Source organism: Choloepus didactylus, chromosome 27 (genome assembly GCF_015220235.1).
Source record: "Choloepus didactylus isolate mChoDid1 chromosome 27, mChoDid1.pri, whole genome shotgun sequence".
In the NCBI taxonomy this organism is placed as follows: domain Eukaryota; kingdom Metazoa; phylum Chordata; class Mammalia; order Pilosa; family Megalonychidae; genus Choloepus; species Choloepus didactylus.
Window position 1 is genome coordinate 3,922,352 of NC_051333.1, and position 12,920 is coordinate 3,935,271.

The window sequence follows — 12,920 nt, forward strand, 5'->3', positions numbered from 1 at the left end:
ATATTGTGTTCTCATTCTCATTTGTCTCTATTATTTAGCAATTTCTCTTGCTAATTCTTCTTTAACCCACTGATTGTTTAGGAGACTGTTGTTTAACCTCCAATTATTTGTGAATTTTCTAGGTCTCTGGTGGTTATTGACTTCTAAGTGTATATACCATTGTGATCAGAGAATGTGCTTTGAATAATTTGAATATTTTTAAATTTAGTAAAGCTTGTTTTATGTCCCAGGGTATGATCTATTCTAGAGAAAATTCCATGATAACTACAGAAGAATGTGTATCCTGGTGATTTGGGATGTAATGTTCTATATATGTCTGTTAATTCAAATTCATTTATCAGATTGTTTAGGTTTTCAGTTTCCATACTGGTCCTCTGTCTGGCTGATCTGTCTATAGGAAAGACTGATGTGTTGCAGTCTCCCACAATTATTGGGGAAATATCTAATACTTCCTTCAGTTTTGCCAATGTTTGTGTTATGTATTTTGGAGCACCTTGATTGGGTGCATAGACAATTATGATTGTTGTTTCTTCTTGTTGAATTGTCCCTTTTATTAGTATATAGTGACTTTCTTTGTCTCTTATAATTTTCTTGGATTTAAAGTCTATTTTACCCAAGATTAATATTGCTACTCCTGCTTTCTCTTGGCTATAGCTGCATGAAATATTTTTTTCCATTCTTTCACTTTCAATTCCTTTGTGTCCTTGTGTCTGAGATGAGTCTCTTATAAGAAACATATTGATGGTTCATATTTTTAATCCATTATGCCAATCTGTATCTTTTCATTGGGGGAGTTTAATCCATTCACATTTAATGTTATTACTTTGAAGGCATTTCTTGAATCAGCCATCCTATCCTTTGGTCTGTTAGTCAGATATATATCCCCCCTCTCTTTATTCCCGTTTACATTTCCTTACTAAATCTTTTTTAGTTCTGGACACTTCTCCATACCTCTCTCTCTTTTCTTTGTTTCTGCCAGTAGGGTCCCTTTAGTATTTCAAGTAGGGCCGTCTCTTGTTAGCAAATTCTCTCAGCATTTGTTTGTCTGTGAAGATTTTAAGCTCTCATTCAAACTTGAAGGAGAGCTTTGCTGGGTAAAGAATTTTAAATATGTCATATCACTGCCTTCTCACCTCCATGTGGCTGCTGAGTAGTCACTGCTTAGTCTTAGCTGTTTCCCTTGTAAGTGGTGAGTTGCTTCTCTCTTTCTGCTTTTAGAACTTGCTCCTTCTCTTCAGCATTTGACAATCTGCTCAGAATATGTCTCAGAGTGGATTTATTTGGATTTATTCCATTTGGAGTTCATTGGGTGTCAATGATTTGTGTATTTATGTTGTTTAGAAGGTTTGGGAAGCTTTTCCCAACAATTTCTTTGAATACCCTTCCTAGACCTTTACCCTTCTCTTCTCCTTCTGGAACACCAATGATTTTTATATTTGTTCCCTTTATCTTGTCCTTCCTATCCCTGAGATACATTTTGATTTTTTCAACTTTTTCTCCATTCTTACTTTTGTGCTTTCACTTTCCATTCTGCCCTCTTTGAGTTAGCTTATTCTTTCCTCAGCTTCCTCTAATCTAGTACTGCGGGTGTCCAGAATCTTTTAAATTTGATCAACAGTTTCTTTTATTTCCATAGTTCACCTGTTTTTAATTTACTCTTGCAAATTCTTCTTTATGCTCTTCTAGGGTATTCTTCCTGTCCTTTATATCCTGTGCCATGATGTTGTTATTTGTGATTACATCTTTGATTAATTGCTCCAGGTACTGGATCTCCTCTGATTTTTTGATTTGGGTGTTTGGGTTATCCATATCTTCAGGTTTCTTTATATGTTTTAAAATTTTCTGCTGTTTTTGGCCTCTTGGCATTTTCATATCTCTATATGGTTCTTTTAGAATATGTAGACTTATTTGAACAATTATCAATAATTTTTTAGAGCTACAGCTTAGTGGAGTGCACGGTCTCTGACTTACCTGCAGATGGTGCCCCTGAGTCACCTATTACCCTCAAGCCAGATATCCCCACCTTCATCTATGCAGCAAGTGGGGGTCCGATTCTTGTGGAGGTCCAACCAGTGCATCAAATTTATGTGTGTATTTGGTGCAGCCAGTCCTGAAGCTGGGGGTTCTGCCCTGTGCAGTTAGAGAGGAAAGGCAGCTTTAAAACTCAAACCTCCCAGCCATTCCTGGAGACTAAAATCTGTTGCATGAGCTCAACCCTTCAACTCAGACTCCCCACAGTCTCTCTCTGCTGTGGATTGGTGTTGGGCCATTGGGACTTCTGCATGGAAACTGGCCTCCAAGCCATGCACTCCACGGGCCTCTGCTGAGGGAAGACTGTGCAATGTCACAGGTGAGCACACTCCCCTAGGGAAGCTCTGGGCCATGGCGCTGTGCAGGGGTGTTCCCAGCCCACTGAGAAGACAGCTGTACGGGGTGTAGTAAACTCCCCCTTTTGCAGACCTCTGCCTTCCTAGCTCTGGGACAATTAGCTGCAGGTGTGCAAAAGGATATTGTCCACACCAGATACTGAGGGAGGTGCCTGGGGTGTGGAAGGCACTCCCCACCGTGCTTCACTGCATGGCTCTCACTGCTGGATTTACAGCCACTTTGGGGATTTTTAATTCAATCCATCTCAAAATGGCAACCCATGGTTTCTCCCAACCACGGTGTGGCTGTGGTTTCCCCAGGAGCCTCACTCACTTGTTTCTTAGTGCAGACTCTTGGTTTCACCAAGTGCACACTCCCTGTGGATTTAGCGGATGTTTCCAGCTGGAGCAACACTGGAACTGGTATTATGGAGCACGTTCTGTCTTTTATCTAGTGTATTTCACGGAGAAGTATTTTGCTCTGTCTCGCCTAATCTGCCATCTTGGTCAGGTGAAATTTAACAAGCAGTTAGAGAGCAAATTTCAAAGAATGTTATTGGTTACAGCTCCACAGTTTCAGTTATTTCCTTATTGTGAAATGTAACATATATACAGAAAGGTGATAACTTTCAATATACAATTCAATGAGAAGCTAAAGATCAAATTTCAAAGAATGTTATGTGTTACAGTGCCACAATTTCTGTTCTTTCCTTCTAGCTATTTTAATACCCTAGCAACTAAGAAAAAAATTTATAAAAATTCAGTATCCATAATCCTTTGTTAAATTCTATCTTGTCTGTTGCTGCACCTGCCTCTAGTTTAATCACTTTCTCCATCTTCACAGATGTCTAGGCAGTGACCACCTAACTTGTTCATGTTGAAAAGGGGTGTCAAGTTCATGAGCAAAGGGGACACATCTAGTTGATGTACTTGAAGAGGTTGTTGCCTCTGGTTTTGGGGTGTATCTGGCATAGGAACACTCTGAAGGATTTAAGTTTCTGAAAAATAAACTTAGTGAGTGAAAGTGTTCTAGAATCTCAGATAGGGACCATGGGTTTCTTGAGGGGTTGGGGGACTACTGTTGATTTGAGCTTGTCCTACTGTGGCCATTTGGAATATCTAGCTGAAGCTTGCATAGGAGTAACCTCCAGGACAGCCTCTCAACTATATTAGAAATCTCTTATCCACTGAAACCTTATTTTGTTAACTTTCTTTTTCCCCTTTTGCCCAAAAAGGCATTCTCAATCCCTTGATGCCAGGGTCAGACTCATTCCTGGGGTTCATGTCCCATGTAACCAGAGAGACTCAATCCCCTGGGAGTCATGTCCCACATCAGGGGAGGGTGATGAATTTATTTGCAGAGTTGAGCTTAGAGGAAGGAGGGTCACATCTGAGCAAAACAGAGGTTCTCTGGAGGTGACTCCTAGACATAATTATTGATGGGCTCAGCCTCCCCTTTTAAGCCGTAAATTTCACAAGAACAATCTTCAAAATTGAAGGCTTGACTTATTTAGAAGGAGGCTCCCAATTTCACATAGCATATGTTCTGCCCAAGATACACAATCAAGGTCTCACATTATCTTCACTTAGCTGTACAATCATCACTGTCAACTTTAAACAATTCTCATGGATCAAAACACTGCAAAGCTCTTATCCACCCTCGATTATTTATCCCTTGTATTTTTTGATAGTAGTAAGCTATTCCTATTAATTATAGTCCCTAGTATGCAATAGGTCATTTACCCATATATCGTTCTGTTGTTAACTCTCTGTAACAGTGTTATATGTTAGAAGTATATCATGCAAGCACTTATTTATATTTGTAGTGGTAATCTGTGGGATACATGTTTTTAAACAACCCCTTTCAATCATGTTCACCTTCAATGCAGCTCTGATATTTATAATCCCATCAACCAACAATCATTACCCCTATTCATTCCCACACCTATAAATTCACCCTCATTAACATATCTGAATGTGTCAGGTTATCATTCCCCCTTCACTGTCTTCTGTCTAACTCTAGGTTCCCTGTATTCTACATTAAAAGACACTGATTTTACTTTGTTCAAGTTCATAGTGGTGGTAACAGACAACATCTCTCCTTTTCTGTCTGACTTATTTCACTCAGCATTATATCTTCAGGGTTCATCAGGTTGTCATATATTTCAGTATCTCCTTCCTTCCTAGTGCTGCATGGTATTCCATCAAATGTATGCACCACATTTTGTTTATCCACTCATCTATTGAAGGGCACTTGGATGTGATTCTTTTTAGTTTGGTGATTTTTGTGTCAGTGAGTGGAAATAGTGCCAGACATGACCTGAAAGTCATATAAGAAGTGAACTATTTAGAACTGGGCTATAAGATTGTGCAGTTAAAGACTCTATAGATGTTATAGAATCCTGGACTTCATGTTACCTTAGCCTCAAGTTGTTTAACCATAAAGAACACAAACTCATTAAAAAAAAAGTAATTTACTGGAAGCAGTAACATAGTCTCTGAGGGCAAGAGGTAAAACTGGATCTCACAAGGAGCTGGAAAGTTAGGAACCAAGTTTCCTCCACCTCTGGGTCACTTATTTACAATTCTCTGCACGTCTGCTTTGCATTCCTTCCTTTACTTTCAGGATAAACTCTGCATTGGGGAACATTTGGTGGACGATGGGCTTCCTCAGCCCCAAAACGTCCTTCTAGTTGGTGCCCACTCCTGACTGACTTCTAGTCTTCATCCCAGGTCCTGATATGCTTCCTTGTATTTTCTTCTTGCAGTGAAGTTTCTGGTTCTTGTATCAAGGTCTTTGATCCATTTTGAGTTATTTTTGTATATTGTGTGAGGTAGGGATCACCTTTTTTTTTTGCATATGGACATTCAGTTGTCCCAGCACCATTTGCTGAAGAGACTATTGTTTCCCATTTGGGTTCACTTAGCACCTTGTCAAATGCAGTTGACCATAAACATGAGGGTTGATTTCTGAGCTCACAGTTCTATTTCATGCCTGATATTGTGCTGGCCTCGATTACTGAGGCTTTGAAATAATTTTCAAGATGGGGAAGTGTATGTCCTCCAACTTCATTTCTTCTTTACCAAGATCGTTGTGGCTATTTGGGGTCCTTACCCTTCCATATATATTTGGTGATTGGATTTTCTGATTTTGAAAAGAAGTCTTTTGGAATTTTGATTTGGATTGCACTGAATCTGGAAATCATTTTGAGTACAATTGACATCTTAACAATATTTAGTCTTCCAATCCCTGACCACAGAAATTCCTTCCTTTTATTTACATCTTCTTTTATTTCTTTTAGCAATGGTTTGTAGTTTTCTGAATATAAGTCCTTTACATCTTGTTTACATTTATTCCTAGATAGTTGATTTTTCTAGTTGTTATTTTAAATAGAATTTTTTCTTGAGTTCCTCTTCAGAATGTTCATTACTAGTGTACAGGAACATCACTGACATTTGCATGCTGCTCTTGTACCCTGCCATGTTGCTGAATTTGTATATTAGCTCCAGCAGCCTTATTATAGATTTTTCAGGATTTTCTGTCTATAGGATCATGTCATTTGCAAATAGGGAAAGCTTTACTTCTTCTTTTCCAATTTGGATGCCTTTAATTCTTTTTCTTCCCTAATTGCTCTGGCTTGAGCTTCCAGTACAACACTGAATAACGGTGGTGACAGTGGTCTCCTTGCTTTTCCCTGATCTTAGGGGGAAAGTTTGCAGTGTTTCACTATTGAGTGTGATGTCAGATGTGGGTTTTCCATAGAGGCTGTTTATCATGTTGAGGAAGTTTGCTTCTATTCCTAGTTTTCTTGCTGTTTTTATGAAGAAGGGGTGCAGGGCTTTGCTGAATGCCTCTTCTGCATCAATTGAGATGTTCACGTGGCTTTTCCCCCTAGATTCTGTTAGTGTGGTGCACTACATTAATTCTCTTATGTTGAACCACCCTTGCATACCTGGGATAAATCACACTGGACCATGGTGTATAATCATTTTCATAAGCTGTTGGATTTTGTTTGCTAGTATTTTGTTGAAGTTTTCACATCTATAGTCATAAGATGTATTAGTCTGTAATTTTACTCTCTTGTGGTACGTTTTTCTGGCTTTTCTAGGAGGGTGATGCTGGTCTCATAGAATGAGATGGGGAGTGTTCCCTCTTGTTCAATTTTTTAAAAGATTTTGAGCAGGATTGGTGTTAATTCTTCTTGGAATGCTTGTTTAAACTAACGGTGAATCCCTCTGGTCCTGGTATCTTAATATTTAAAATGTTAATTCTTGGATTTAGTCCTTGACCTGTTGGTGCCCTGGGTTTGCATCTAGCTAGTGTTATGACAGGGATTTTCTTCTGTCAGTGCCAAGACCTAACAAAAGCAAACAAACCAAAGCAAAAAGCACATTTCACAGTCTGAAAATTGGCCCTGCTTTGGCTGGAGGTTTCCGTTAGAGCTCAGTCCTTCTATCAAGAAGATCGTCCTGAGGTGAATGTCAAGTGCAGAGTCCGCTCTGCATCATATGTGCCTGCACGGAGCCCTGGACTCCCCCTCTGGACAGTTTATGGAATCTCAAATGAATGCCCCCTGCACTCCCTATGAAATGGAACCTCACTCTGTGCTGGGTGATCTCTTGTGGGACTTACTGCAGGTGGCCCTTTCCCCCAGGCCATTTTGACTTAACTGTTCTTATACTGCTTCAAGGACTGCAAGAGGCTTCTCTGCCTTCAGGACAAATTCAGTTTTCCAGACGTCCTCCCAGCAGACTGACCCCAACACAGTCATGTTGACACACAGGCACCCCAGTTTGTGCGTGGGGGTTGCGGTGCTCCCTGTGGAACAAGGCCAGCGACCCACAGAGGGGGCACAGGCTGGCCCCCCACACTCCTGGGAGGGGCTGCGGGAGGGGCAAGCAAGGGCAACAAAGATTCAGCCTTCTGTTTTTCAGGCTGCTTTTTCTTGATTCAGCACTTGCCCAGTTGCTAAAACTCTTTACTCATTTTCTGGAATGTTGAGGAAGACGGCTCTGCCAGTTTTTGCTACTCGTTCAAATGTTCTGTATGGGGACAGCCCACTGGAGACTCTTTCCACCACCGTAGTCACTGGACATCTTCCGACTAACCCATGTGCTGTAACTTTCCACTCAGGCTTCCTGCTGTTTCTGGTCAGAGTCAGTGAGCAGAGATGCCCCACGGCATCCCCACCAAGATGGGGTCAGAGTTCAGCACCCACTTCATCAGCAACTCGATGTCTCTGCCCCAGGAAGCATTTGTGGTTCTGCTCCTGCAACCACTCGAGCTGTAAACCACTTCCCTAAGGAACCCACACTTGTCCCCAGACTCTACTTGCTGTGGTTCCTCCTCCATTTCAGGAACTTTCATTTGCCTTTCTCTGCATTTAACTGTGGCTACATCCTTCAGAAATATTATAAGCAGAATTTCTTGGAATCTGGAGTAGATGGGACCTCTTGAGGGGGCACATCGTCCTTCTACGTTGACTGTACAGTTTGACACATGATAACGTTACGTCCCTGAGCCCACAAACTTTAATCTTTCTGGAAATTAGCGTGGACTGAGCTCCTTCCAGATCACAGGAACCACTGACTTCCACAACCCCTCTGAGGACAGGGAGTAACTATCAACATGCTCCAAATGAGGACAGTGAGGACAGAGAAGGGATGTCACAGTGGAAGGTCACACAAGCAGAGGCGGATAGGTCAGGAATTCAACAAAAACAGCTTTTCCCCAAGTCAGAGCTCTAACCCCATTCATGGGTGAACAGTGCTTGAAGACAGAGTCAGAGGATGCGGAGGAGAGCTCTGCCCAAGGAAATAAGGGCCACTGAGGGGGCGGGAATGACTCAGAGGTTTGTTGTCAACGAAGATGCTGTTCCAGAGAAATAAGGGAAGGCCGTGATGGGGAGTGTTTAGTAGAAAGAAAACCCAGAATCTGTGGTCATGGGAAGACACTTGCATCTTCTTCTATTTCCAGTATTTCTCATTTCTACTTGTTGCCATAGTGTAACTCAACTTTAACTGCAAGGTTAGTTGTGAAAAGTGTGTCTCTGCTGATCCCCATTCTGCAGAGAAGAATCCACATCTCACTGAAGCATCTCCAGGGGCTGGTGTGACAACGGCCAATGGTAAGGACCCAAGAACAACTTTCAGTGGGCAGGCTAAGGAGGAAGGAGACCCACATGGGGAGGTTCTGACAGGGAGGGACGTGCCCTCGTCAACCTTGGCCTGGACGGCAGGACCCAGGATGGCACTGGGTCTACTTGGCTTCTATGTCCTGGGCCCTGGAGATGAAGACAGAGCAGGCAGAGAGTATCTGGGGTTGGAGAAGACCCCATTTCACATGAAATTTCTCGACAGGGTCTGGGGCTCTCAGCCCTGCCCTGGGGAAACAGGAACCAGCCTCCTGGGGAGGGGCAGTTCCCCTTCCTGTGGGACTGCTGTGACAACCCCGTGACGGGTAGGATCAGCCTCCCAGTGGTCACATCCTGTGTGTCTGTCTGTCCTGCCGTGCACCGAGGTCTCATCCAGCTGTACAGCTGGACCCTGTGGGAGGGGACACCATGAACCCCACCCTCATGGCCCTGCTCTGCCTCGGTGAGATCTGAGAGGGGAGGGAAAGCTCCAGCCTGGGAGGGGTCCCACCCACAGCCGGGCCCTGGCTTACCAGGAGACCCCAGGGCTTGGGTGTTCAAGGGGAGGAGAGGATCTGCTCAGGATTCAGGGTGCAAGTTTCTCACATGGACTCTCTTCCAGGGCTGAGTCTCAGCCAGAGGATCCGAGTGCAGGCGGGTGAGTTAAGCCCCAGAAATTCTAGCCTCCTTGATCTGGAATAATGGTGATAAATCCAGCAGGGGACTTGGAGCTGAGAGTAGGGGAAACAGTTAGTGAAGAATCCCCTTAAAGACAACCTTTCATTCCCTTCCAGGGACCCTCCCCAAACCCACCATCTGGGCTGAGCCAGGCTCTGTGATCTCCTGGGGGAGGCCTGTGACCATCTGGTGTCAGGGGACCCTGGAGGCCGAGGAGTACCGTCTGGAGAGAGAGGGAAGACAAGCACCCTGGGACAGACAGAACCCACAGGAGCCCAGGAACAAGGCCAAGTTCTCTGTCTCACACATGACAGAGACATATGCAGGGCGGTATCAGTGCTACTACTGCAGCCCCACTGACTGGTCAGCACCCAGTGACCCCCTGGAGCTCCTGGTCCCAGGTGAGGAAGCCCCGTCCCTGCCCCATAAAGTCTTCAGGGCCCAGACGGGCTAAGGGGAGTCTTGTCCTCAGGGAGCCCCAGGTGGGAGGATGGGAGAGGGGAGCCCAGGGCTCCAGAGACACAGAGTGTGGGAGACACTAGACCTGGAGCCCTGGACAAGGCGGGAGGTGCTTGGAGGACCATCCCCTGCAGTCCACGGTGTCTCCCCAGGTGTGTCCAGGAAGCCGTCCCTCCTGGCCCAGCCGGGCCCTGTCGTGGCCTTGGAACAGAACCTGACCCTCCAGTGTCGCTCTGACATCAGCTACGACAGATTCGCTCTGTCCAAGGAGGGGGCTCGTGACCTCACCCAGTGCCTCGGCCGGCATCCCCAGGGGGGGCTCTCTCAGGCCGACTTCCCCCTGGTCCGTGTGAGCAGCACCCACGGGGGCAGGTACAGATGCTACGGTGGACACAACCTCTCCTCCGAGTGGTCGGCCCCCAGCGAGCCCCTGGACGTCCTCATCGCAGGTGAGGGGCCCAGCTGGGTCCTTCCGGGGACCCTGACTCTGCAGGGAGCTGTGGGGGGACCCCAGGGCGAGATGATCAGGGCTAGGGTTGTGGGGTCACAGGAGATGGGGAGACACAGAGAGAGAGAGGATGGGAGGGGAAGAGACATAGAAACACAGAGACAGAGACAGAGAGAGACTGAGAGTCCTCAGAGGAGTGACCTAGGGAAATCTCAGTCCAGCGGTGAGGTGGAGGCTGGCAGCCCCTCACCCTCCTCCTTCTCTCTAGGGGAGCTCCCTTCCACACCCTCCCTCTCTGCCCAGCTGGGCTCCAACGTGTCCTCAGGAGAGAAGGTGACCCTGCGCTGTCAGTCGTGGAGCCCGATGGACAGTTTCCTTCTGTCCAAGGAGGGGGGAGTCGATCCCCCCCTGCGTCTTAGATCCTGGCACCGAGCCCAGATGTTCCTGGCCGACTTCACTGTGAGCTCCGTGACCTCAGCCCCCGGGGGCACCTACAGGTGCTACGGCTCACGCAGCTCCAACCCCTACCTGTTGTCTCAGCCCAGTGCCCCCCTGGAGCTCGTGGTCTCAGGTGAGGAGCCCCTGCCCCGTCCCCTCTGTGAGTGATGGTCAGTTCAGGGCCCCATCCCCAGGGGAGCTCTGAGACATGCTGGGATGAGGAGCACAGAGGGAGGTTCTGCAGAAGGAGGTCCCAGCCCATCCGAGGTGGACATGGACTGCAGTTCCGACCTCTGGGACATCCCATTCCGAAAGTACCTCTCAGGGCTGCAGTAGAGAGAGGGAAGGAACAAGGCTTGGGGGAGAACAGCAGGAAGCACAACTGGACTGAGAGGAGAAGGCAGAGACCCCACACCCACTCGCCTGCTCATGTCTCCATCTCAGCACCAGAACCTCTGGGGTCCCAGCCCCTCTCCACCAGGTCCTGACCCCACGTGTCACCCCCAAGCCTGAGCCAAGCTCTAAACTCATCTCAGCCCACTTTCCGATACTCAGGGGTGGTCTGTTCCCAGAGGAGGGTGGACATTAAGGGTGAGGGACAGGTGGCTCCAGGGTCTCCGAGATGGTCAGTTGTGGCCTCTGTGCTGGTCAGGGGAGAGGGAGACGTCCGAGGCTCAGGCAGAACGAGAGACCTGGGATGGCGGGTGGAGAGGGACAGTGATTTCTCCTCCTCTCCTTGTCCAGAGGGTCCAGCCCATGTAGAGGTAACAAGGGGGGTACTTGGTCCAGGAGTACTCGCACGGATGGACCCCTTGGGAGGCTGGAGCTAAGTCTGCATTGCCTCAGCTCCTCCTTGGGCATTTTGTGTTTTGATTTTTCTAATCTCATAGTATTTTTCATTAATTTAGTAATCCCTCATTCCTGTTAAGATTTAAATTTACTTGTAGCAGACACTGCATTCCCCTGTGGAATGATTTCATGGCATCTACAGTTTCTCTCGGTCTGGATGACAGGATCTGGTTGTCCCATCTGTGTCCGTTTCTCTTCATTCCATTTTTCTCCTAAATTTTTCTTGCAATTTTTCCATGTGCACATTTACAACTTTATTTTTTTCATTACCATATACATGCAAGTCTTTACAAGTTTAATTCATAGAACAGAGTTTTTATAGTCTTTTTCCACTTGAGAATATATTGATGCACTTTTCCACATATCTATGTTTTTCTTTATTTAACTTTATCCAAAAGTAAAAACAAACAAATAATAAAAAGACAACACTCCAAATCAAACCAAAACAAAGGAATAAGAAAAGCAAATAACCTAAACAACAACTTAGTTTGAATTACTTGGACTTAGGATTCTAAAACAAATAACTATTTAATCTCCATTGGGAAAAGGTTCAGTTTATACCTTCATTATCAGGAATTACCTTCTTAATATTACCTTGTCTTATCAAAGGTGTTTTTCAAATGGGTTTTATTGTTAAAATTGAGAAGGAGTTTGAGGTTTTATTGCTTAACATCATGCACATTCAGAGTTAAGTTTTAGAATGTCTTCAACCAATTAATATTGTATAAATATATCATCGTTCCTTTTTATTTTTAAAATAATAGCTAATTGTTAATATCAAAGCTATTCATGTGGGTATGTTAATTTCCTTTTCTATCATCCTACGTCATAAGGTCTTTGGTTCAAATGTTTTTCAACTGAGCACTTGTAATTTACTGATGAAATTATATTAAAAAATGGAAATTTCACTTCTTTGTTTCTAAATTGTATCCACTTTTCTCCATTTCAAATATCATATGATAATGTTTATGGAGTAAAATGCTCTTGAGCTTTGCTTTAATAATTCAGCTTCAATATTGGCCCACATTATTTTAAGGCAAACAGAAAGAAAATTCATACTTTGTGACTATTGCAATATTGACCTATGCATTTAAATCCTGTTTCTTGTTACAATAGGGTTTTATTAGGAATGGATTCTTCTCCTAAAAGTTTTACATTTCAAGCTTATGAATTTTTCTTTTATTTATTGTCACAATGACATACATTAAAAAGGCTTCTTGATATCCAACATTTGGATATTAAGGCAACTGAATTACATTTATTGTTCACTGATATTTTGGAAAATTTATAAGATGATGTCTTTAAAATTTTTGCATGGATCTTTATAATTAGCATTTTCCATATTTTATGTTTTTTATCTTTTTTGCATGGTGTTCATATCAAAGCTAGGTAAAATGGGCTTTGAGAATTTGTTATTATTTATTTACACTCACGTAACTTGAAAATACCACTGATTTCACTGTTTCTACAAGTTTGTAGACCAGAACTGTGGAATTCTCTGGATGATATGCTTTCCTTTAGAGGAGATTAAAGTTACTTTTCAAACAA

At 44.2% G+C, this 12,920-nt stretch overlaps 1 protein-coding gene across 3 annotated transcripts in view; it reads left to right on the forward strand.

Moving 5' to 3' along the window:
* Positions 1–12,920, forward strand: part of LOC119521068 (leukocyte immunoglobulin-like receptor subfamily A member 4) — a 35,410-nt gene that overhangs the window by 19,624 nt on the left and 2,866 nt on the right. For 2 of the 3 annotated variants that reach the window (XR_005214295.1, XM_037819086.1), the window contains exons 2-6: positions 8,438–8,494; positions 9,123–9,158; positions 9,295–9,579; positions 9,790–10,086; positions 10,354–10,656. Coding sequence is in view for 2 of the 3 variants with exons in the window: in XM_037819086.1 (XP_037675014.1) it covers positions 8,438–8,494; positions 9,123–9,158; positions 9,295–9,579; positions 9,790–10,086; positions 10,354–10,656 (978 nt within the window). In the remaining variant the exon portion in view is untranslated. Of the gene's footprint in view, positions 1–8,437; positions 8,495–8,687; positions 8,964–9,122; positions 9,159–9,294; positions 9,580–9,789; positions 10,087–10,353; positions 10,657–12,920 lie in introns of those variants that run through there. The other variant, XM_037819087.1, reaches the window with a different exon arrangement.